General features: G+C 42.2%; 1 protein-coding gene across 5 annotated transcripts in view; it reads left to right on the plus strand.

Moving 5' to 3' along the window:
- Positions 1-26021, plus strand: part of PLB1 (phospholipase B1) — a 119875-nt gene that overhangs the window by 40183 nt on the left and 53671 nt on the right. For all 5 annotated transcript variants that reach the window (XM_081000093.1, XM_081000094.1, XM_081000095.1 and 2 more), the window contains 11 exons: positions 2178-2258; positions 2469-2535; positions 5110-5168; positions 6005-6078; positions 7931-7974; positions 9302-9410; positions 13897-13948; positions 16656-16736; positions 20972-21037; positions 21772-21872; positions 23789-23870. In XM_081000093.1, the coding sequence (XP_080856219.1) occupies positions 2178-2258; positions 2469-2535; positions 5110-5168; positions 6005-6078; positions 7931-7974; positions 9302-9410; positions 13897-13948; positions 16656-16736; positions 20972-21037; positions 21772-21872; positions 23789-23870 (816 nt within the window). The remainder of the gene's footprint in view (positions 1-2177; positions 2259-2468; positions 2536-5109; positions 5169-6004; positions 6079-7930; positions 7975-9301; positions 9411-13896; positions 13949-16655; positions 16737-20971; positions 21038-21771; positions 21873-23788; positions 23871-26021) is intronic.

A 26021-nucleotide genomic window follows, 5' to 3' on the forward strand; every position in this document is an offset into this window, starting at 1 on the left:
TTAGTTCATTAAGAAAATAATCTTCCTTTATGAGCACCTCTACAGGAGATAAAGGCATTCCTCAAGAGTAGCTTGAGTGCCTTCACATTAGTAGTACTCAAGACATTTTGCTTGTCTGCACTGCATCAATCCTGAATGATGTTCATACTGTACTGGTAATGAGAGGAGAGACATTTCGAAATCAAATGTACTTTTCAGCCAATGTAAATTTTTCATTTAATGTTGTTAGGGGAAATGAAAAAGAGATTCAAAGGTCATTTGTGAAAATGGCTTTAGAGAAGCCATTTCTCCCAGAAAAGAAAAATGCCATCATTGCTCATTTGCATGTATAATTATTGCTCTTTATGATTTATTTCTAGAATGCCTGCTCTAACTAGGTGCTATACATAAATCAATATGCAATACATAGAAGGGAAGGCACGAGCTAGCAAGAGGCCTTCCCACTCAGAAAATTTCCAGACTTCATGGCAATTTATCAGTGACTACCCATTCACACATAGTGTTGTATTCAAAGCAGTGTTAACTAAATTATTCCATCAGGGCAAGGATTTCTCCCTGTGCATGGAACATCCCCCCCCCCCAACTCCATCCCTACACCCTTTAACACTGTTCTGGGTTTTCCCCAAACTCTTCAGGACAAATTTGGAGATGCAGTTATTTAGTTGAAAATTGCCCTTGTGTACTCAAGAGAATTCTGTCTGAACTTGTCTGGACTGGGTGAAGTTGGAGAAGACAAAGGGAATGTTGCAGGATATCAAACCTGCCCAATGATCATTTACAAAAAACAAACAAAGAAACCCCTGTTGTTCAGATCATCTGGCAGCACACAAAACAATGTGATATTTATTAAAAATTAGTGCTGACCCTTCTGAACTTTAACCAAGTTATGGCAAAGAAAATTCATCCAGTTTCACGCATAAGGGGTGGGTGGGGAATTTATTGTGTGGGTAAGATGGCTTTGGACGCGGGTGGCGCTGTGGGTTAAACCACAGAGCCTAGGACTTGCCGATCAGAAGGTCAGCGGTTCGAATCCCCACGATGGGGTGAGCTCCCGTTGTTCGGTCCCTGCTCCTGCCAACCTAGCAGTTTGAAAGCACGTCAAAGTGCAAGTAGATAAATAGGTACCGCTCCAGTGGGAAGGTAAACGGCGTTTCCATGTGCTGCTTTGGTTCGACAGAAGCGGTTTAGTCATGCTGGCCACATGACCCGGAAGCTGTCTGCGGACAAACACCGGCTCCCTCGGCCTATAGAGCGAGATGAGCGCGCAACCCCAGAGTCGTTCATGACTGGACCTAATGGTCAGGGGCCCCTTTACCTTTTAAGATGGCTTTACCTGAGTTTTATCTGCTAAAATAATTTCTTTTCATAGATATAGATAGATAGATAGATAGATGATAGATAGATAGATAGATAGATAGATAGATAGATAGATAGATATAGATAGATAGATAGATAGATAGATAGATATAGATATAGATAGATAGATAGATAGATAGGTAGGTAGGTAGGTAGGTAGATGATAGATGATAGATACACAGATACACACACAGAGAGGGGGGTTGTTTTTTGGCTAATTAATGTTCTATGGCCTTTTAAATGTCTTTTGGGGGGGTTGTTTTTGTTTTAACTATTTATTTTGTGATTCTATCTTGTATTTTTATCTTGTGAATTGCCCTGAGATCTTCAGGTGAAGGTCAGTATATAAAACAAACAAACAAACAAAATAAAGTATTAGACTAGCCTTCACCAACCAGGTGCTATCCAGATGTTTTGTACAGCAACTATCAGCCCCAGCCAGCTGTAGTCCAAAACACAAGGTTGGTGAAAGTTTCCATCTGTCTTGGCCATGCTAAAGCACATGTGCCCTTCTTCACAGAGCAGGTGTGGGGAACCTTTGGTTCTCCAGACGTTGCTGAACTACATCAGTCCCAATGGCCAGGAATCATGGGAGCTGATGGTTCAGCAACAACTGGCGGGCCAAAGGTTCACCCTACCTGTCTTAGAGTCTGGCAGTCCATAAGCAGGCCATGGCCTTTGGAGATTAGAATGGTCCCTTTAAATCCAGAATTTGAAATGATTAACTCTGGTTGCTGAATCTGCCCTTCTGACTTCAACCATGGTGCGAAATGATGATTCCCCTCCCCGCCCTAATTGTTTTCATCACCTTGTGTCTGCAGGAGAACCCATACTTCTTCACATTCAAGAATAGCAACTACTCATCTTTTCCTGTGGAGCCACGAACCAAAACAATATCTCAAGTAAGGGAAAGCTCCAACTGCATAATATTTTATTATTGCTTGTCTTTGGGTGGAGAAGAATGGGTATTGGACATAAGAACATTGTATATCCCTTGCAGTTATTTTCTAGGGGGTGATGCTCTTTCTTTAGTCTGTTGAAGAAGTATGCATTTCTTTCTACTGGAACTGCTAAAGGCCATTTGTAATGCATTGTTCTCTGTCCTTTGCCAGCAAAGGAGCTTTGGGACGGACATTCCATGTACTGACCGCAACCCCTCAAACACAATTCCTACCTCAGGTACAGATTTTTATCTCTGGATTTGCTCAGTCATCATAGGTCCTGTCTTGGTTCATTGCCAATGTTGAAATAAGATTCAGCTAGTTGTTTGGTTCGATTCTGCTGTCTTGTCTTTTGCCTCAGGCAGCAAAATATATTGGGCCCTCCTAGCTACTTCAGAGGACTGTAGCAAGGAGATAATATGGTAACACCCCTCTAATGCCTGCCTTACACTCACTGGGGAAAGTGGAAGATGACTGTGATTTATTTTTTTAATTGGTCAAGGTTGTTAATTTCATTTCCAAGTGGGAACATCTCTGGGATGAGTGGGAGAAAATGATGGCATAGTAAGCCTTGGGAGGTATACTCTGTAAGATTCCAGGCAGAAGCTACCTTAGATATCAGGGATTGAACTTCTACATGAAAACCTGGTGGTCTGTTAATGAATAATGGCTCCTCCATCATGGCTAGGGACTGGGAACACGTGGGCATGTGAATTTAGGAAGCTGTGGTACTCTAGTTCAGTGTTATCTAAACTGCTTGGCTCTCTGGGATTTCAAGCATTCTCCAGTTGACTTACCGTATTTTTTGCACCATAACACTCACTTTTTTCCTCCTAGAAAGTAAGGGGAAATGTCTGTGTGTGTTATGGAGGGAATGCCTACGGGTGGGGGGGGGGGGAATCTGCTGCAGTCGTGAGAAGAGGATCCATGGTTCCCCTTCCTTCCCTCCTCCGTGGCTCGCTTTGAAACAGCAAAGTGGGAGAAGAGCCGCTGAGTGGGGAGGAGAGAGGGACAGAGAGCCTGCTTGCTTTAAAGGAGCAAAGCGGGAAAGGAGAGGAGCCGCTTACACAAGTGTAAGTGGCTCCTGTCCAGTTGGTTCCTTTAAAGCAAGCAGGCTCTCTGTCCCTCTCTCCTCCCCACTCAGCTCGCTAAATAGCAGCAAAGTTTACAGCTCGCTAAGCCGGGGAGGAGCGGGGAGGAGGGAGAAAAGCAGAGCCTGCTTGCTTTAAAGGAGCAAAGTGGGAGAGGAGAGGAGCCTTCTCCCCTTAAACCCCTTTTCTGCATTATTAGCAGCATCCTTCTCCTTGTCCCTTGAGTGCTTTTCCTTCCCTCTCCACTTAAAACGTGGTTACAAAGCACGGATCCACATGGATCCTCAGGATTTTTGCACTGGGTCACCCCAAATTCACCATCAGATCACATAACATGTCCATGGCTACATCTCGCACCAAAAAAATCACGCACCCACTGTTGCCTGGGGCCGCAGTGGTGCAAAAATGTGGTTACAAAGCATGGATCCACATGGATCCTCAGGATTTTTGCATTGGGCTACTCCAAACTCACTGTCAGATCACATGTCTGCGGCCACAGCATGAACCACAAAAATCATACATCCACTGTTTCGTTTAGAATATTTTTTTTCTTGTTTTCCTCCTCTAAAAACTACCTGCGTGTTATGGTCGGGTGCGTGTTATAGAGCGAAAAATACGGTATGTGCTTTTCATAGTGTGAATTATTGGCTTGGTATTAAAGAGTTTTCTCCATGCTCACATACAAACCCAATTTACCTAAAGCCCAGTTTTTCAAAACTACGAAGTGTGCATCTTTTGGGGAATAAAAGTTTCCTTCTTATAACATCAAAGCACTAGCATAGCTGACTTTAAAAAAAAACCCAAGTTCTTTGGCAATGCTTCAGAAAAGTATTGCTAACCAAAGAAAGGATTACGAGCACATAGGAATGCAGGTGCTCAAGGCATTCTGCAAACAATATGGAGGAAACTTGGTTACAGAGCAGCATATAAGGCCTGAAATAAATATTGTGGCTATCGTCACAATAGTTTGGTTTAAGGGACTTGCACATTTTGAGCTGTAACAGAGTATGGCAATGCCAGTCTTTGAGGGGCATCCTGGCCTTCATCTAAAATGACCCTACAACACTTGAGACTCATTAGACCATGGCTGGGAACCCTCAGGCCTGTGGGTCAAATGTGGGCCTCCAGACTTCTCTATCTGGCCTTTGAAATTCTCTTCAGGCCAGGCTGCTTACTGGCCCTGCATTGCACCCCAAACATTTTTGCCTGGCTGAAATGTGTCCTTGAGTTCTTCTAAAGCTTGTCTGGATGGAGAACAGAGAGGGCTGTGTGAGTGTGTGTGGAAACAGCACACTGTACAAAGGAAAAAAACCCACATTAATGTATCTGGCTGCTGTTGCCTCTCACTCCACTCACCACCGTCATGTGGCCCTCAGAAACTTGCCCAGAAAGAAATGTGGCCCTCTCTGGGTGAAAATGATTCCCCACCGCCAACTGAAGATTGCCAGATACCAGTTCCTTGAATTTTATTTCAGCATAATAATTTTGTGGGAGAAAATCCTAGCTTCTAGGGAAGAACAGTTGCAGGAGAATTAGGTATTCTGGTAAGTATCACATATTTGCCTCCGGGGACTAACAAGGGTTACAGCAATTTGGCAGAATATGAGTTTTAAATAAGATCTCAAGTTCTTTCAACTTCTTCTGAAGAAATATGTTCCGAATGTCAAAGATCTTCTTAAGAGTCCCATCACTCTCTCTCGCTCTCTCTTTCTTTTTTATAGTTCATAACTTGAGGCCAGCAGACATTAAAGTTATAGGCGCCCTTGGGGACTCAATAACTGTAAGTGCAGATCACCAAAATGTGCTCTATTAAAATGAGTGGTGTCAAAGCTGTTTCTGAATTCTGATCTGAAAAAGGAGGGATCTTCATGGCGAACTGAATTTCCCATGCTTTCTTCCGCTTTGTTCCCATTATGCTGCAGTATTAATCTGGGAATGCCACGTCCTTGGGCTATTGCGCATTTGCAAATGCTAATCGATACAAATGTGTATACATATTTCAAACATTTTCCTACCACATGTGGACATTTCTTTGCAGAGGAGAACTTGACTAAAGGCCATTTTAAACATGTGACTTCTAACCTGAAAATCCCTTACTTGTGGAAGCTCCATGAAGGTGCTATAATTTGGGAGAGGGGGATCTTACCACATTTGCAATGCCTATGTGCTAGCAATGTATAACTCAGTCAACAGCAATAATAAATTAATGTTATTTCTATCCCCGCCTCATAACCCTATGTTGCTTTGTTGCAATATGCTTTGTTATTTATTGCTTCTGTACCCTTCAGTATTCTTGAAACAAGTATTAATGGAAGGGCAATTATTGGTTTATTATTCTTTGATCAGCAACCATCAGTTTATGGATTTTATTCTAAGTAGGCTTGTAAATTTAGCCCTGGCCAATGACAGTCCTCCACTACTTGCTTATCCCCATGGTAAGGTAGACAGGATGCCAATGCTATTTTTAGGCAGAACTAAAATACTGTCAAGGTTCCTCAGAGTGAGGGGGGGGGGTATTTCCAGGGGGAGTCATCTTTCCAACCATCCCATTCCAAATCAGGGAGCAACTTATTCTAAAAGGACTTTCCCAAACCCCTTTGTCCTCTTTGATATCAGGCAGGAAATGGAGCAGGTTCTTCACCAAACAATGTCCTAGATGTTCTGACACAGTATCGAGGCCTTTCATGGAGGTGAGTGCCACAAATCAAAATTTTTAGATATTCTGCAGTCTGTTCTTATTATTTTCTTCTTGCTGGCTTTCGAAACCAATTCCAGTCTCCTTCTTGCTGACCTCAATTGCTACTACAGAGCCGTCTTGAGGTTGGCACTCTTAAAACTTGCACAAGCTGTAACTAGAGTCATGGCTCTGGCTTCTCTGGTGATATAGGAGCCATCCTCTTGCTTATGCATGGCTTCGTCCTTTTTCAAGTTCCTGTGGATTGACTTATCTATTTCTTCAAATTAACGAAAGTACCATTTTCTACAAACGTTCTGACTTTTCATATTCCCACCTCATTCATTTTTCGCTACGATGAGGGCAAGTACTTGAAAGCAGCGTTTAAATGGAGTGTGATGAGGGGACTGGAAATAGGATATAAGCTTGAGAAAGCTTGTGTCTCTAGATAATTTATTTTCTATCTTCTTACACGCTATCAGTCACAAGCAGATAGCAGTTCCTTTCTTCCCTGTACAAAACTGGGGCATTTCAGTGAATGGTGAAAGTAACAATCCATTTACTGGTTCTATTAAACATGCTAGCTCAATTTGCCTGTAGCATACATTGCCTACTACCAAGGAGTATTTGACTGGCAAGCACAAGAAACAGGGCCTTTTCAGTGGTTGTCCCATGCCTATGAACTCTTTTCCTAGATCAGTGCATAAGGTTCCTCCACTGATGACTTTTAAATGAGTAGTGAAGAGTTATTATTTTTCTCTTTTGCTGGTGTTTTACTTTGCTATTTTTGCTGCATATATAATTTTAGTCTCCTAGTGTTGCTTTTAACTGCTGCTAAATCAGTAGGCACCAACATTTGTAACAGATACTAATATAGGTTTGCTATATGTCTGGATTTTCCCGGACATTACTGGGATTTCAAAGGCGGAATTGACCTCCAGGGGGGATTTCTGAAAGGCAACGCTTTGTCTTGGATCTTTTGGGGTGTCCTGGTTTTTACGTTTTGAAATATGGCAACCCTATACTAATATATGTCACACAGTCAAAAATCAGAAATGACAGACTAAGGACAGTCCTGCTCATTTGTCACTATTACAGTGAAAGCTTCTGACTTCAATTGCATTCAGACTCGGCATATATTTGATTATTGCTTACTGGTGCATGTACATAAATGAAACTAATGCATAGAGTCTTCAAGAGGAATATTCTTAGGCCAAATTATAACTCACTCTAGGGAAAGAACCCCCTCCCCATTTATTAAATTGCAAGTCTATAACAGAAATCAAAACACAGCACATCAACCATGCATTGTTGTTTTTTAGCTGCTTGATACCCCTGTTGGCATTTTGCTGTTCTGGGCTGGCCGCAAAACCAGAACATTTACTATCATAGGGACTCTGCTCATTATATAGTTAACACAAGTTTCACAGGCATGTGGAGCTGTTATAAAACCCCACAATACCTATGAACAAAGACAACAGTGCAGTGTGTGGGCATATCATTAGCAATGACACCCCTGCCATATCATAGGCTCTGCAACCTGAGTTATTAACCATAGTCTTGAGAAGGATCCTGTGAATGGACTGGAAGCATTACAAAGACTTAGGAGGTAGGCAGCTAGTGATTACTGCCATAGATAGATAGATAGATAGATAGCCTTATAGAAAACCATTGGGAGCCCCATTTCAATGCATGATACAAGTAGAATAAATAAAACAAACTTTCAAACCAGCAGTTCAAGTAAGCGATAGCTGAGGATCGGAAACATCACCAGGGGGCACTCTGTGACTTGTTCCAAGCAAATCATCTCTAACTTTGTTTGCTTTCTCCTCCCTCCCCTCCCTGCACCCCCCCCCCAAATTCTGCAGTGTTGGTGGAAATGAAAACATAAGCACAGTCACAACATTAGCAAGTAAGTGCCCATTTCCCTAAGGTTAGTGCATTTGTGAAGCTCTTTCATAATTTATGGAGCAAACTTGAGGAAATGTTCAGCAGGCTTGACAGACTTAAGCCTCTTTGTATTCAGCATCCCAGACTGATGGGGGGGGAGGGGCGGGGAAAGCCTTCTCACAGCCAACACTGTAATTTGCTGTGCATGACTTAACAGTGTGTGTTTTATAATTTCCCAGGGTCTTAGTTGCTTCGAAATTCTCTGTGACTTTATATATATATATATATGTATGTAGCATAATTATTATTCAGCTCCGTACGATCTTGGAATGCATTAAGCAAATAAGCAAGGCTAGGCTCCTTGTGCAAGTTTTTATGGGGAAAAGAAAGGTGTCTTGGAACTCTTTTACAGGCAACCAACGGACACCAAACCACAGGCAGCTCATGGAACCAAGCAGTTACTTTAGTTGGGGGGGGGGGAGCACTTACAGAACAGAGTGAAAGGCAGGGGGCACGCCTCCTCCCCCTCCCTCCTCAGTGGCCTTTTGCCGAATCTCATTGATGCTTTTGACAGTGGAGATCCAGATGCCTCTGGAAGCTAAAACAGGGTGCTATGATGACAGCCATCTCCCATTGTTTACCCCAACACCTGACATTCATATTGCTTTTAAGCATATGATTTTATGTTAAGAACGTAAGGGGAGACATAAAACATAAAAGAACATTAAAAAGAACAGCATCCTGTTCTCACACTAGGTTCCTCTGGGAAGCCTGCAATGGGCTTCAAACCATGTTCAGATGAATGTAGTTAGAAGCCTCCACAAGATCAATAGTCCTGCATAAACTATCATCACTACTACTACTACTACTACTACTACTATCATTTATTAATCCCCTTCCCATCTGATTGGGTATTAAAGTTTTGGATGGTGTAGAGACTTACAACCGTGTTCGTCCAAACAAGCTTAGAAGGGAAGTTCAGGGCAGTGCAAAAGAGACATTGAGGGTGAAGTTTGTAGTTGTTGTTGTTGTTATTACATCCATCCATCCATACATGAAACCTCACTCCTCCAACATGTTCCCTTCCCAACACGTTGCTTGGATGTCTAAATTCATCCACAGAGCCACAGGTGTTCCATTTTGCTGTCGTGACTAATGGCTGTGCTACGTATTTGTCTCATCCCTTTTATGATCATCTAAGGTCACCCTAAATTAATGCTGTCAGGTGACAAGCTGTTGCCTTTTGTTTGTCTTGAACCAGCTGCCGACCATTATTAGAAAACAGAAATATCTATGCTATTCATTCATCATTTGGTACGCATCTATGATATCTCACCTTTATTTTTCAGATATTCTTCGTGAGTTCAACCCTTCTCTGTTAGGCTATTCCAGTGGCAAAGGAAGCCAGAGCACATCTAACGCCTACCTGAACCAGGCTGTGGCAGGAGCCCGTGCAGAGTAAGAGCAGATGTTGGGCATGTTTGTTTGTCTGTGCAGACCTGTCTGTTGCAGATGTGTTAAGCCTTTTTAGCATTTCTCTGTAATGGTACTGTTGCAGAATCATAATTGGGAAGAAAAAAAGAAAATGCACTATCCTTTTATCCTGAGATGCTAAATCCTATTTTGAGAGAAGTTGATCAGTGACTGAAAGAGCATTGTCTCCACATTCTGAGGCCTCATCCATCCTGTCATTTAATGTGGTGCAGCTTCCTATACCTCCACCATTCTCCATTGTCCATATGGTATTCTCCTACAAATTGCTCCTTTCTCACGTGTTTCCCTCCTTCAGTCCAGGTTTTCACACACCAGGGAGAGGGTATGAGGAAATCCAATTTGAGGGAGGGCAAAGTATGGGAAGGCAGTGATTTGGAGAATGTCATATGGACAACAGAGAAATGGGAAGCGGCACAAGAAGCTTACTATCCACATTAAACTGCCTTGAATCCCAACTTGGGAGAAAAGTGGGATATAAATACATCAAAGAAATAAAGAAAACAAAATGGCAGTGTGGGTGAACCCTCACTTCTCCACAAGTTGAGTCAAGTCTCTGATTATTTATCTCGTTCCTACTCCTGTCAATAAAAGGAAGAGATTTCAGCAAGGCTGTCCTCCTTGGTTATTGGGTGACTAGAGTACCGGTAAATGGAGCAAATAATCACACATCATTTAAGCACTTTCCCCAGGATGCTGGCAAAGGCTCTTTGACCACATCCCAACTCCAGTGTGAACAGAAACAGGAGCTCCATCAGCGAGTTCCCCCCTTCAGGACCTCAGCTGTGCACAAGACACTCACAAACAGGAATGAACAGCTGAAAAACTCTGGCTGAGTTTTCTGTTTCTCACTGAAAGTTGCATCTTCAACAATGTTTGTTGAGTAGATATCCAACTGGAAATGAAAATGTGATGTGTTTCTCTTAGAGCTGCAATGCTTAGCTGATTAATTGGTGAGAGCAACTGATGAAAACATTTTTTTATCCTCCCACCAAAAAAACCAAAGTTGCCCATATTTAACCAGACAGCAGATTATAAACCAAATCTTACATTCAACTGAATTGCTTTAAAAAACAGCAACGGCAAGCATTTTGATGGTACCCAATGGAGTGAATCTGCCCTCACGCCTTCCTAAATCTGTTGTGGGTTTCCCCCTAACCCTTCCGAGTTGATTTGGGGAGGGGCATGGGGGAAAAGGAGAGGAAGGGTAAGTTCTGTTGTGCAAATAGTGCATCTACTTTGCGGGATACCACTTATTTCCTCCTGCAGGACAACTGCAGTAACACACGTGCGCATCATCAAAAAACAAGGGACACATGCTTTCCCCACTTTCGAACAATGATGTTTTCCTCATTTGAAGATTTAATAGATCAATATAAATGGGTTAAACATCATTGGGAGTGTGTGATTTCTGGTGCAGCGGCAGCTCTGACTCATCCCCATATCAATTAGCCTTAGGGAAAAAAGGTCCCTGCTTGCAGATTTGCACATCCCCTGTGTGAATGTGGCCCTTCATGTCAGAAGTGGACCTCCCCACTTCTGATAATCCCCCCCCACCGTAGCCACTTGAACCTTCTGCACAGAGATGCTCTTTTTCTGCACAGTTAAATATTATCTAGGGGTGGCAGCATTTGAACTAGCCCTAGGTTGATTTGTCTCGAGTGTTTCTAAATGTATGTACTCGTGCACAGTTTGGTTTCTTTCTGACAAGGTGCTTGGCTCTTCTCTAGTACTTCCAGCCACAGAAAATAAGAGCCCCCTCTCACCTTGAAAAAACAGGGAATCCTTGTATGTCAGTCACAGTTTGTACCATACGCATTGATGCCACATAATAACAGTAATTTCACCGAGGTGATAGCACACAATAACAGAGCGCTGAGCTGATCACTCCAGCAGTTATCACCACCACCGTTGCTTTTTGAAAGTCATTATCTCTGCCGGCAGAATCCTTGCAGTTATCTGTTCCTCTGGCACACAATATCATTCACGCATCAAGGGTTTAGCTCCCTCCCTCCATCCCTGTGAAGGGAGATTATTAAGTAACAAATCTGTCTGTCCTGAACAGGCTGCACACTCCCTTCCCTTGACCTGCTTCATTGCAACCCTTCAGGATAGAATTGTAGACTCGGAAGGGTCATCTAATCCAACCACCCGCCATGCAGGAATCTCAACTAAAGCATCCAGTGCAACTTTGCACTGTGGCAAACATAGCAAAAACTGACAACTCACTGCTGGGTTATCCATTACAAGGGCCAGCTCCAGGTTTGGGGGAGAGCCCTAGGTAAGATGGTGCCCAAAGAAACCCACAAACAGATACTGCTGCAAGTGGCTCCGTGCTGCAGAAAGGACCCAATCCTCCTGTGAGTGGTTAAGCTTGATGTCCCAGTGCTGCCATTTTTCCTCCCTAGCAGCAGCAGGTCTTCAATGGCTCCTTTCAGCTGTCCTGGTGCATAGTGATCTGTGTCCTGGAGAAGAGGCAACAGTCCAAACAAGATGGTGGGAGGCAGGCCCAGGACCGTCTTGGCTGGCTTCGTGCCAGGCTGAGGTCAGGACCCTGGGACAAAATTCTTCATTTATTTCATAAAATTTAGGCACCACTCGATTGCTTTTAATAATAATAATAATAATACACACATCAAAGCGGTTTACAAAAAGAATTAAATCGTAGAATTATTGGTGAAAAGAGTTAAAAGTTATTTGAAACATTCAAAAATCAAATCAAATCAGTGATAAACTAAAAGCAGATTAAAGCACACACCATCATTCTGCATATCTGGGCGGACTTGTCTAAACAAAAACGTTTAGATGTTTAACCCCCACAACATGCTGAGTATGCCACATGTTCAAAGATGACAAAACAGGATGCTAGTTTGAGAACCAGGCAAAACTGACTTGTACCACGGAGTTAGTGACCTGCATGCCTTCTTGAAACGCAACCAGAAGAAGCATTCCCTGTGTGCTGCTTCTACCACAGAACTGTTATTAAAAGAGGCATAGTATCTCAGGATGCTACAAGCTTAGCTTAGCTGCTGCTCCCTCTATCAACCTGGAGGAAGGAGTTGGTAGAATGCTCATTAGATTTGCACATTACAGAAAACTAGGACTCCAAATACCACAGGGGAGGGGATGAAAATTCAAAATGTCCTTGATAAATTGGAGCACTGGTTGTTTGCAAAATTATACCTAAGATTTAACCTGTTTCTTTTCCCAAAAGTGTGATGTATTACAAATTAGGGGGAAATAACCAAATGCATAAATTTAAAATGGGCATGGTCAAAGTGGGATGGCTAGGACAGGGATCATTAAACATGATGTCCTCTAGGTATTGTTGATCTCCAGCTCCTATCAGGCTCAGCCAGCATGGCCAGTGGTGAGGATGATGGGAACTGTAGCCCAACAACAGGAAGGTCAAAGGTTAGCTACCCCTGGGTTAGCCTATAATGCTGCTGAGAAGTATTGTGAGGCTATGCTGAATCATGAGGGCAGATTCCCACATCTGAGCCAGTAAACAATGCATAGGGTCACATTTACTTTTTGCAGGCTCAGAACAGCTCGACATGGAGTGATATGCAAAAAGGCATGCAAAGCTCTGTGGGTTGTGTCAGCCCACCCAGGACTGCCTCTGCACATAGCAATGGCTATTTTAGCTGGAGGTCAGTCACAGGTGTGGCTCATGCCAGTGGTGGCTGCAAAAATAAACTCTGAGTCATCAGTGCAGCACTGCTGTAAGTGAGGCAAAGGCCATTTTTGATAGCACGAACAGAAGTGTTGCATGCAAGCCAGTGGATTTAATTGTGCCGTTAGATTACTGTTATCATCTCTCCCAGCTCAGTTAGATGACAATAGCTGGGGATAATATTTCATGCCTACAGCTGATATCATGCAACCCTGAATTTATCCCGATAGAGGCTGATGCTTGGGTGAGAGATGTCTGTTTTCTGTTCCTGGCCCCAGACCAGCTATCCACTTTTGCATGTGGCAGGGAATTGCATGCACGGATAGAGCTGCTATTCCATGGGCACATCCCATTGTGGGAATGCTACTGCACACAGAACAGCAGAGCAGTTCCATGGCTCGGCATTCCTTGTGTGCCAGCACATGTGGGATCATTCTCAGAAAGATTAGCATTGCACAAATTGGCAGGCCAGAGCTGTTGATGTGATCCTGCCCGTGCAAGGTGTTCCATATGCAGAAACGGGCACAGTAGTCATGACCTGTCCGCCCTCTGAGACAGGCTATTTGAACATTAAAGCAAATTTAAAGATGTTTTCATATCAGAATTCTTTGTGTACTGTCTGTTGAATGAAGTGGCTTGTGGGGGGGGGGGGATTTATGGACACAGGCCAGTACCATTTGAATTAGTATTCCTGTTACCGTATTCCTTGGAAGAAGACTCCCAATGGCTGTACTGATCACAAAATTCTAATCACTTGCCTTATTTTTTTATATTTAGAGGCCTCCTATCTCAAGCTAGAAAGCTAATAGACTTGATGAAGACTGATTCTGTGAGTTTCTGTTAATGCGAGCCTTTCTTTTCTTAATGGGTTGCATTATCTTACGCGATTTCGCAAGGGATGGGAAGGGGAGGTTAAGGTCTTAAGGATGGAATGAAGGCTTCACTTTTTAATCAAATAGAAATGAAAAACACATAGAAATGGCTCACAAGGGATCCTTGACTAATTGTGTAATACGTTTTTCTTTTCTTTTCTTTAAAAAAGTTGATTTGAATATAAATACCCATAAAAACTGCAGATAAAAGCCATATTCGTAGAAGAGGCACCCCCTCCTACTCTCACACAAGAGGGAATGCTTTTTTATTTTTATTTTTTTAAAAACCTGTGGTGCCTGCTGTGATATATGCAGCCACCATCTAAAACTGGGATGGCAAACCTATGGCCTTCCAGACATGATTAAACTCAAACTTGCATCATCTCTGTTCAGCGTGGCTGATGGTCAAGAATGATAGGAATTCTGGAGGGCCACAGAATCTCTATCCCTGATTTAAAAACATAGGAAATATGCTTCCCCACCCCTTTAAAATTATTGACTTTAATTTTTCCATAAAATTTTAGTCATGAAGATATGATGTATGAAGATATAATCCAGAAAGGGGCTTGCTATTTCTCGTGCCTGCCTACCATGCATTGCTGCAGCAACACAACATCTTCCAAACAGAGTAGACTTTTTTTTAGAAAAAGGATGCAGATGCTGATGCAGTTCATTAATACTGCTAGTAGTTCAAAAATGCCAAAAGCTACAGTGGCAAAGGTGTGGGACGGCATGCAGAAGTGAGAGAAGAGCTCTGATGGGTACGACTGATAGGAGTCGTGATGGTCAGATTTCTGAACCCTTTTTGAATATGGATGTTAAGTTGTGGGTGAACATATCAGACGACACAGCAATTCTTCCAAAGCAGCTCTTTATTTGTAAGCTGGAACAGAACTGAACTGAAGAGCTCAGTCAGCCTGCTTATATAGAGCTCCAGAACAACGTAACTGTTGCAACTTTCTAAAACTATCCAATCACTGAATGTCACTTTCGATCCTTCATTTGCATACAGACTGTCCAATCACTGAACGTCACTTTCGATCCTTCATTTGCATAACTATCTACAATATCCCCCTGCTGGCCCAGGGTGAGAACTTCAGTACATAACAATGGATCTTAGGATTTACATATCTGAATTAGCATGCTTTGGGCTGCTACGGTACTGCTTCAAGAGGGTGCCCAGAATGTCACTATTTTGCAGGAGAAATTCAGGAGCATACCAGAACTATAGTTTATTGCAGTGAATAAAGCACTCTGTTGCCCGAGCATGACAATTTTTTTAAAAAACACACAACAGAAAACAAAAAACAAGGACTCTTTGCAGTTAGGAAAGTGACAGGGAAATGCCCTGAAGCGTGAGGGATGAGCAAATGATTAACAGGAAGACGTGTAAACACCCTGCAAGCAGTTCAGGCTGAATGCTCATTGCTGTATAACTTCCCCACAAAGAAATCAGAATGATTGCTAAATAAAAAGAAGACAGGACATAATCTAACCACCATCTAAGTGTTGTGCATGCAAATCAAGATAAATGTTCGATAAACAGGATGTCTTGTGGAGTCCCTAGTGGCTCAGCAGTACACATCAGGAAAAACAGTAAACCCACTATTAAAACAGATGGGATGCCATATGCTTCAACATGTAACTATTTAACAAGACATATAAACTTAGATTAGTTATATACCAGTTTAATCATTCTAGTATCCTGCAAAGAACCCTGGGAATTTTAGTTTTGTTCTGAAGCTTAGAATTAATACATCTCCCAGGAAAAGGGGAGTGCTGCTAAACCAATTATGTAAATATGTACTATATAGGACCCCTGCATGGTTAAGTCCAGTCAAATGTGACTATGGGGTACGGTGCTCATCTCACTATATGTGTTAAGTAACTCACATAGTTGCCAGTTTGGGCCGCTCAAGAAGGACCAAGCATCACTGCGGTCCAGCTTTGCCGCTGCCAGGTGTGTGCCTGCAAATTATTTGTGCATTTAATACGATGCATGGGGAAAGTTAAAAGTAACCCATCAAACTCCCCTGAACCTTCTGAGGTTGCATTAAATCGCTGCAGAGAAATTGGGCTGACAGATTTCTGTTTTCGTTCCAATGTTCTGTTTCTACAGTACAAGGTGCTGAAGTGTAACCAATGATGTCGTTGCCCCAGGAGGTCAGCCTGGCGACTAGTAGCTCTCCAAAGGCCTTGCAACCTGTGATCCTTTAGCTGGCAGCCCTGGAGATTGATCTTAAAACTTTATACATGCAGACAATATCCCTTGTTACCGAGCTGCAGCTCTTTGGCAGTGGTGTGCCTAGCATGCTTCTGCCCTAAGAGCAATTGTTGTTCTTAAAATGAAGATCAGGAGCCCAGTTCCTAATGTGACAGTATACAACTAGGCATGTAGGTGACACTATAGTAGCATTAGTGATTTGAAATAGGCCACTGCAAAGTGAACCTGTGATTTTTTGTTTTGTTATTATATAACCATGTGGCGCATAAAGACCTAATTTAAGATTGCTGCCCTGGTTTCCTAGGTTCTGTAAAAGTCCAAAGGAATAAGCTGACTGTGCCCCTAAAAGAGCAATTTAATTAATCCTTTCTAGGCTGTTGACGCAAGTATTTTTCCTTCTTGCTTTTCATTATGTTTCATCTTCTTTGTCTTTAATGTAGAAAATAAATTTCCAAGAAGACTGGAAACTTGTAACACTTTTCATAGGAGGGAATGACTTGTGTGACCATTGCAAAGATCCTGTAAGTTTCCAAGACATTATTTTAGAATCATAGAGTTGGAAGAGACCACAAGGGCCATCGAGTCCAACCCCCTGCCAAGCAGGAAACAAAGTGTTTTAAAAGTGTTTTTCTCTGTTCACCCCATACAACACCCAGCAAGAAAATCTTACTTGTGTATCTGAGTGCTCATCCATAAATATTCCTAAGTGGTAATGGTGCGGATGCCCTAGGGATACATCTACACAGGATCTGTCCTTCACATTATTTAATATAATATTGGAAAGACTCCATGTTATCTCTGTCCTGCTGAGTAATGTTCGGGTTTAGGTCCAGTCCTACCATTAGGCAGAGTGAGGCTATCTCCTCAGGTGGCAGATGTTGAGGAGCAAGTGGTGGCAGCTCCTCTGGCTGCTCCTTCTGAGCTCCCCAGGCCTTTCTTCCTGTTGGAGGACAGAGCTGTGTTATGCCACATGGCTTGTATTGCACCTCTAAGAGCCTACCTACTGTGTCAGGTTTGGTGGCTGACTCTGTTCAGTTACTAGTAATGAAATAAGATTTCCACTTACTAGTCTATTCAGCTTCTGCCCAAACATTCCTGGTTTGCTTTCTCCGCGGGGCAGGTGAGAGCAACAAGCCATCTGAACTGGGATGGTTTCTCCCGAACAAATCACGATCACTAGCCAATGTGAAATCATATTTTGTTGCTGACTTGCTGATCACGATTTGTTAGGGAGAACAAGACACGATCAAGGTTTGGACACCATGACAAACCAAAGCTTCATGGCTAACTGAAGAGGAGCAATTGGACACTGTGAACTGGCGTGGCTTATCATCGTGTGATAATGGAGTTAATGTCAGATGGGTTTAAGCATCTAGTCATGTCATCTTCTCTGTGGTGGGACCTAGAGGTCATTCAACCTGAAGATGATATCACACAAAAGCATATCTTTGAGAACTTTATTGTTGTGACTTCATCTTAAAGATAACTTTCTCTTGATAAAGTCAAAAGTTTAGATAACGGATATATAGATAATTTAATAATAGAACACTTATCATGCCATGGATCCAGCAAATCTGAAAATCTGCCACTTCCTCTAAGCCCTGCTGCAATCTTTCAGATCAACCAAGAGCGGCAGGTTAGCATACCAGGTTAGCACAGGGAGAAAGGGTGGCTGTTCCACAGCTGTGAAACTCTCGTCCCTTTTATGGGCACCACAACCTTTAGAAATGCAGTGATACTCGGGTTAAGTACTTAATTTGTTCCGGAGGTCCGTACTTAACCTGAAACTGTTCTTAACCTGAAGCACCACTTTAACTAATGGGGCCTCCTGCTGCCGCCGCACCGCCAGAGCACTGTTTCTGTTCTCATCCTGAAGCAAAGTTCTTAACCTGAAGCACCATTTCTGGGTTAGCGGAGTTTGTAACCTGAAGCATATGTAACCTGAACTGTATGTAACCCGAGGTACCACGGTATTGTCAAAATATTCAAGGTGGCTTGGGCTGCAACTGTGGATGGCACCTTAAGCATAATCAGTGCAAGCAGGTTATTTGCAACCTTATCAGTCTATTAACACGTTAAAGAGCTTCTATGTGGACTTGGGGCTCCTGGTCTCTACATGTGCAGCAGCGACTTCCTCATTCACTTCTGTGGTCAAGGCAGCTCCACCATACACATGTTCCATTGTTCATACAATTGTTCATGCAATGTAAGTGGCAGAGTTAGCAAACGGAGTGACTGTTTGCCATTATCAATCATTATCCACCTGTAGGACTGAGTGGATTGAAGTTTAGTTCTGAATGCCTACCTGGAACCCTTATCCTAAATGTTTGCATTGCAACACAAGTGCAGCAAACACGGTGCAACAAATCTTACACCTGCTTCTCACATGATGCTTTGTTCTCAAGTTCCTAATCTCAGAATTTCTTACTTATTATGTCAGTTTTAAAAGGTGTGCACTCTCGTATAAATTTCCTCTTAAAATATGAATGAATAGAACTTCCGGAGGTGGCGCCAACGGCAATGGCGGAATCCCTCTAACCCAGAGGGAGATCGCTCCACAGAAATCGGGTCTAAAACTGCTTCGGCGCAGCGGGGACCCTTCAAACCACAGGCGGGTGAAGCCTGTGACCCTGGGACTCGGCGGGCACTGTTTGTGCCCCCCCGGTCTGCAAAGGAACCCGGCAACGGGCTCCGGAACAGAGCGGGGAAGTGAAGGCGCTGTGCTGTGAGTCGTCTGCTTCTTTTGTGGAGTGAAGCCGCGTAGCTGTTGCCGGAGAGCGCTGCCTTTTTTCCTGGACAATTCGGACTTTAAAACAAATATCCGTGAGTACCCAGAATTTGGACAAATTGGGATACTAAAGGAAGATTAGTGAAAAGGGCAGAATTGGACTATAAAAAAAAAAGAGAAAGAAAAATTGATTGAATTTGGTACGGAGCGGTAAGGGCTAAACGGGAAGTCACCCTTCCGTTCTTTTGTAAATATAACAAAGCAAAGTCAAATTGTACTAGAGCTTTGAAAATTGCTCTCAAAAGAGTGGAATCCAACATTTTAAATTGGGAATATTTTTTTTGGACTATTTGAAGCAGTAAAAGGAAGTTATTTTCGTCCTGATCCTGGAGCGGGGAAGTCAGGACTGACGTGAACAAATCAAGGTATCTGTGTGTGTCAGATGGTTAAAAGAAGAGAATTTTTGTGACTCTATTGTTCCCTTTCGCATTTTAAACGAATATATAAGGATAAAGGATTTTAAGTAACATGGAAATGTATCAGAAACAAATATAAGTCTTCCCCTTAGGGGGAGCTTTAGAAACTGTAACTAAATGCCAAGGACTTGACAGTTGTTACAAAGAACCGTGGGAGAGTGCAACAATGTTTTCAGAAGCTGTGGTTTGCCTGCTCAAAGAAACAAATATTCTATTGGAAGAACTACATGATAAGGTGAACCAGATGGCCAAGTCGACTGGAAATCTCGGACTGGCAGTGGAAGGCGTTGATCAAACTGTGGGAATAGATGTGGAGTCTATCCAGGATTCAAACCAGGAGTGTGTTTTGACAGAACAGGGGTTTGTGGCATTAAATCAGGAGTGTGGCCTGACAGAACAGTCTCAACAGGAGCTTGATCCTTCGGACTTGATAATGGAATTTGGGAAAAATCAGATATGGGAAGGGAAAGTTCGGTGTGGTTTGGAAATGGGGGGCTGGATTGACCCCCCTATGTTGGGATATTTGGACTTTTTAAATTCAGTAACAGGCTGCGATATGTTTGGAAATGTGGGGGTCCACAAATTCGGGGGGCCCTTGAAGTATGCTCTTAAATACTACATGGAATGCAGCGATGAACAGGGAAAAGGATCTGATCTGATGAGAAGGGTTAAAAGCACTATTAAGTTGGAGCTACTACGAGCAAGTGACTACAGCCACAAATATGAAGAAAAGCTGCGGAAGGGCCATGGAAGTGACTTGAGGGCCTCGGACATAAGGTCACCGGGTTAGTTTGATGAATAAGGACTGACAAATCCCGAAACCAGGAGGAAGGGACGTTGGATTAAGATTGGACTTGATTATATGCTTCTTTCTCTTTTTTTTTTTTTTTTTTTTTTTAATTAATAGAATGTTTTATAAAGCTGATGAATGATAGAATGAGAGAAAAATGAATGATAGGAAAATGTTGGAAGAATTTACCTGGCTTTAGCAAAAATGTATAAAGAATTATGAAAGAACATTAGGAATATAAGAAGTGGGTAAAGTCAAGATCTAAGTTTTAAATTTTAAAGTTTATTTTATAATAGAAGGATCATGAAAGAACATTATGAATATAAGAAGTTGGTATAATTAAGATTTAAATTTTAAATTGTAAGGTCTATTATATAATAGAAAAATGGAAAGGATTTGCTTGGATAATTAATAACTAGAATACAAAGGAAGGGAGGAGGAGGAGGTCTAATGTTTTTTCTTCTCTATTATTATTTTTCTTCTGTATTTCTTACTTTTTCATATTTTTATTTTTTTACTTTTGTATCTTTTTCTTATTGTGTGTAAGTTTTTGTATTTCCTATTTTTTGTTTTTGTGTAATTTTTGTATCTTTTTTGTTTTCTTTTGAAATCTCAATAAATATTATTAAAAAAATAAAAAATAAAAAATAAAATATGAATGAATAATGAAGTTACTGGGAAAGAACTGAAGCAGGCTATGAGCAGGTCATTGTGCACACAACTCACCTCCACTCCCCCCCCCCTTTTTCTTTCATACTATAGGTACTTTATTCCGCTGAAAATTTTGTAAGCAATATACAGGCTGCTTTGGATATACTCCATAAAGAGGTATGAAAGGACGCTTTGCCAATGGGGCTGGTAGGGGGAAGTAATGAGATGTTGATTTACTAGTAGTTGAATAGGTTACTCTAGAACATGAAATTATTTTATTTATTTACTATGCGAATTCAAAACTGGAGGATTCTCAAGACCCCAGGAGGCTGCCAAATTTGACTATTGGGCTATATTTGGCTTTAGGGGGGTGGTCACACATTGTTAGAGAACTTACTTAAATGACATTTTGCCACAGGCTGAATGATACGCAGGTGATTGTGCATTCATTTAACACATGTTTCTCCATTGCAAGAGTGTGGTGTATCACACCTCAGTTTTATGCATCCAGGCACCCATCTAATTCTTGGTAACACACAATAACATCAAACCACTGAAATGAAGCTCTTCTCATTCTTGGCTTAGAAACTGCTCTCGGCAGGACCATTGTCTATGAATTGCATAGTACAGCCCCTTCCATTACCGATAAGGACCTAGCTTTGACAATCTTCTTCCCTACGACTTCAGTGGCACTTAAGCTTTTAAGGACTAACGTATCAAGGAAGAGCTCTTCAGCCTGAATTAAGGATCCCTGAATGATTGGGGACAGCGGGTGGCAGCTGTCCTGCCAATAATTTCATCAGTTCAGTGTGTACTGTGCAGACTGGGTCAGTGGACAATGAATATGTTATATTGATCACAAGGCCAAATGTACTAAGAAGCTATTGCATTTTGCACCTACCTTTTGGCAGGTTCCTCGTACATTTGTGAACCTGGTCTCCATCCTTCACATAACATCTCTGAGGAAATTGTATCAAGACAAGAGAGTTTACTGCCCGAGACTCCTCATGAGGTAGGGAATTGACTTCTCATTTTCCTACAGTTCAGGAAACCCTGCAATATATCTGATTGAGGCAACTAATTTTCACGTTCTATCTGTGGGCAAACTGCATTACACAGGTATAAAAGAAGGTGCACCTGTTATCAACACTATTATTTTACTTCTTGAGGCACTTTCAATTATTTTACTTCAAGTTTGGTTGGCTGGTCATTGTCAACGTACTGTTGCTTAATATTTTATCTTATTTTAATATTGTATTACAGATTTTAATTTTTTTAGTTATGCCACACTGAAATCCATAAAACTGTGGTGTCTGTTTGTCTATCTATCTGTTTATCTATAGGTGTGTGTTCTATATTCTAGAGTTACTGGCAGTCATGGAATTACTACTATAGATATATAGACACATACACACACACACACACACACACACACACACACACACATGCAGATATAAAATATTATATTGACTTCCAGATATAAAGAACTGTGCCCATCAGTTTACATCCTAGATTACTGTTCATAATGAATAGCAACCACTGTACAGAGAAAGTAGTTAGTGCCAAATACAATTCTTCAGCTCAGAGTGTTTGAGAAACATGTGAAATTTTATTGCCTTGCAAATTGAAATGCATTGCAATGGCAGTGAAGCTAGTATCCACCAAAGAGGAGTCTACATAAATCACTGTGTGCTTGGCTTGAAGCCAGCCTGATTACTCTTCTTGCCTTCCTAACCCCTGCATTCCTGCACATAATGAATCAGGGCATTCGGGAAGGATAGAAAAGGTCACAGATATCTTCAGATAATCGTTTTTCTAAGGGATCAGAGGAACTCATCTTTAATCTCTTAGGCTCTCGTCCCAGTCCTTGTCTAGTTATTAGAATCTTGCGATAAGCCTGTGCTTGCAGCAAATGACATTTGTTAAAGAGAAGCTGTAAAGGAAATACACAAAGGCAGTACACACAGATTGCATCCAGCCTTTCTGAAACAAGGAAATGCCCTGCATTCATCAAAAGGGAATGCTGATTGTGCTCCAGTGTGAAAGTTGCTGAAGAAGAGACAGGGGAGATCAGTGTTTGTGGAGAGACAAATAAATGCCCTGATTGACTTAAGCTATAATTCCTTTTTACATGATCAGAGGCCCAGGTAGGCTGAAGTGGTGGAAAGTGAGTGGGTTCACTGCCTCCCATGGGCGTAGCCAGGATTTTTGTGGGGGCGCCGCCTTTTTTGGGGGGGGGCCAGAACCTCAGTTAGCTACGTATTTATATTTATTTTTATTGATTTAGGGGGAGCAGCTGCCCATGCCTCCAACCCTACTCTCAGCCTCTGTGTGTTGATCAGCACTGTGTCCACAAACATGGCATATGTGTACACAGAGCCAACACATGGAGATCAGGAACAGCAACAAGCAACACAATCCTGTTCCCACTCTATATGTTCAGGCTTTGTGGACCTTACCATTTGGAAAGGACTATAGTAGTTTGGAAATCTGCAAGTCTGAAGCAAGGTCAGGGATGAATTTTCTAAAATGAGAGGTTCTGCTGCTCGAGTTTTCCTGGACATAACGCCTTCTGACTTAGAATCACAGAATTGTGGAGTTGGAAGGGTCATGTAATCCAACCCCCTGCAATGCAGGAATCTCAGCTAAAGCATCCAGGATAGATGGTCATTCAACCTCTGCTTGAAAACCTTCAAGGAAGGAGAATCCACAACCTCCCCAGACATACCGTTTCACTGCTGAACTGCTCTTACTGTCAAAATGTTTTTCCTGATGTTTAGTCGGAATCTCCTTTCTTGTAACTTGAAGCCATTGGTTTGATTCCTACGCTCCAGAGCAGAGGATAACAAGCTTGCTCCATCTTCCGTTAAGATATTTAGGGGATGCGTTACTGTTTGAAGAGCCATGTACCATTTTCCTCCTTTCTAGATCTCTGTGTACCTGTGTTTTGAACCCCAATGATAACTCTACTGAAATTGAGACACTGGAGTTGTTTAACAAAAGGTATCAGGTAAGGAAACTTAATAATCTCCCCTTTCATCACATTTAGAAACAGGTTGCCAGACCCAACTCCTCAAGTAATAGTTGCAAGCAAGCATCAAATAGATGAAACTTTCAGAATAGGTTACCTCTTACACACACTTCCTTCTTACCTCATGGCCACAGCATTTCCCCCCCCCCCACGCTGTCCAGGCAGTTGGTAGCGACAGGGGCGACAGGGTAGGACAGGGCGGGTAACACCAACTGCTCCTGCCCCAATAGGCAATGGTAGTGCAAATACTCAAACTTGGGCCAATCGTTGTTGTTTTACCTACTCTGTATAACCTTTTGACAGCAGGTTATATAGAAAAATCTAAGGGAGGTAGAAGAGCAGCAGCAGGTAAATGACCTTCATAAAGTTCTGCTAGGTGGAAGTTTCTGAGTCCTGAATTATTTATCCATGCAGTGACATTTGCTGAATAAATTTATACCTGAATTTTATGTCGCATTCTTCCCCCCCCCCCGTCTTTTTCAGTGGAAACTAGATGAGGCATGCATGCCTGGCCAATTTTAATATTTTAAAAATGTCACTTTTCCTTTCCTCACCCTCACTTTAGTGTTTCCCTGCAGTACTGGGCATGTATTCACAGAGGTTTGCGGTAGCAACTGAGGGAAGTTGGTTACTTGGCAATGAATGAGACTTATCAGTTGCACTACAACAGAAAACAGCAGCAGCAAGACATAAGAAAGGATCTAGCATTTAATGTCTTGCATCAGTTTCCACCAAACGTGTGGAATCGTAACTAAGGCCTATAGAATATTGACCATGTTGGTATATTTCAGCAGGATCCTTCTCAATTTTTGGTTTGTAAGCTTTTCTGGGTTGACACTTTCCTCAGTTACTGACCCCATAGTCTCTGCTGAGCATCTGTCCCTGATGTGTCACATGTTCCTTCCAATCAACCTCTGCTGGAGAAAGGAAGTCTATTGCCTCTTTATTAGGTGTGATCAGATCTTTCACGACTCAATAGAACTAACTTTAGAAGGTTAATCCAACATATTTAGTCACAAGCCATGTTCTAACACCATCTTATTGCCCTATTTTGCCAAGTTTTTCTTGGTGCTTACCACAGTCTTCCTAAGCCTTAAGCTTAGGATGCCCAGAATACAAAATCTCTGGTATAATATTGAAAAGAATGATATGTCACCTTCTCTACTAAATACTGAGGAAAGGACAAATAGACTTGAAAAGACAGAAGAGCTGCTGTGTGCTCAAATAAGTATTAGGTGACCTGGTTAGAGGCAAATGAAGATTAAGCAAAGGATTCAGGAAGGACATGTGTTTGGGGGCTTTGAAATGTGGTTTAGTAGGACAGTGAACAAAGGCAGTGTGGAGGGAGGGAGGAAGGGGAGCTGCAAAAGAATAGAAAATAGATTGGAACAGTCTGCAATTAAGAAAAAGGAATCTTTTTTTTTACCAGGGATTTCAATGGGAGAACTCCGATACCATACGAGAGAGCTGCTGTAGTGCAGCAGCCGAGAGTGTGAAGCCTGAGGAAATCTTTATAGGAAATCTGTAATTAGATCTCCCACCTTGGTTATTAGCTAAAAGTCACCTATGGTGGGCTGGCTCCCACTCCCCAGAGCATCCACATCACTTCTCTCTCTCTCTCTCTCTCTCTCTCTCTCTCTCTCTCTCTCTCTCTCTGTCTTCCTGCTGCTCTTGAGAGGGGAACTATTGTAATATGCTGTACCTGGGATTGCCCTTGAAGATGGTCCAGAAGCCACAGCTAGTGCAGAATGCCACCCTGGTTTTCCACCCCCTACCCTGCAACAGTCAGCCAACATTCCTTGACCACTGTCTAGAGATTTTTCTTTGGGGTGGGAGTATCTTTCTGCAAACACTGGCATCTCCCCAAGTCTGAAGAACTGAGTTCACTAGCAAAGTATATATACACTAAGAGTTCCCCATCCCCATGCCCTAGACAATGTGCTTGCACCCTGCGTTGGCTATATCTCATCTTTAAAGCCATGTCTTTGTCACACACTAGTCTGTGTATTAGGCTTACATCTCAATAAGGCCCTGAGTGATGGTAGGAGCTAGTTTTACTGCCTGCTGTGATGTTCTTCCCTGTCGCTCTGCATCTAAAAAGAAGCCAGGCACTGATTTGGGGAGAATAAA

The sequence above is a fragment of the Podarcis pityusensis genome (genome assembly GCF_964106645.2).
Source record: "Podarcis pityusensis genome assembly, chromosome: 3".
NCBI classification, from domain to species: Eukaryota; Metazoa; Chordata; class Lepidosauria; order Squamata; family Lacertidae; genus Podarcis; species Podarcis pityusensis.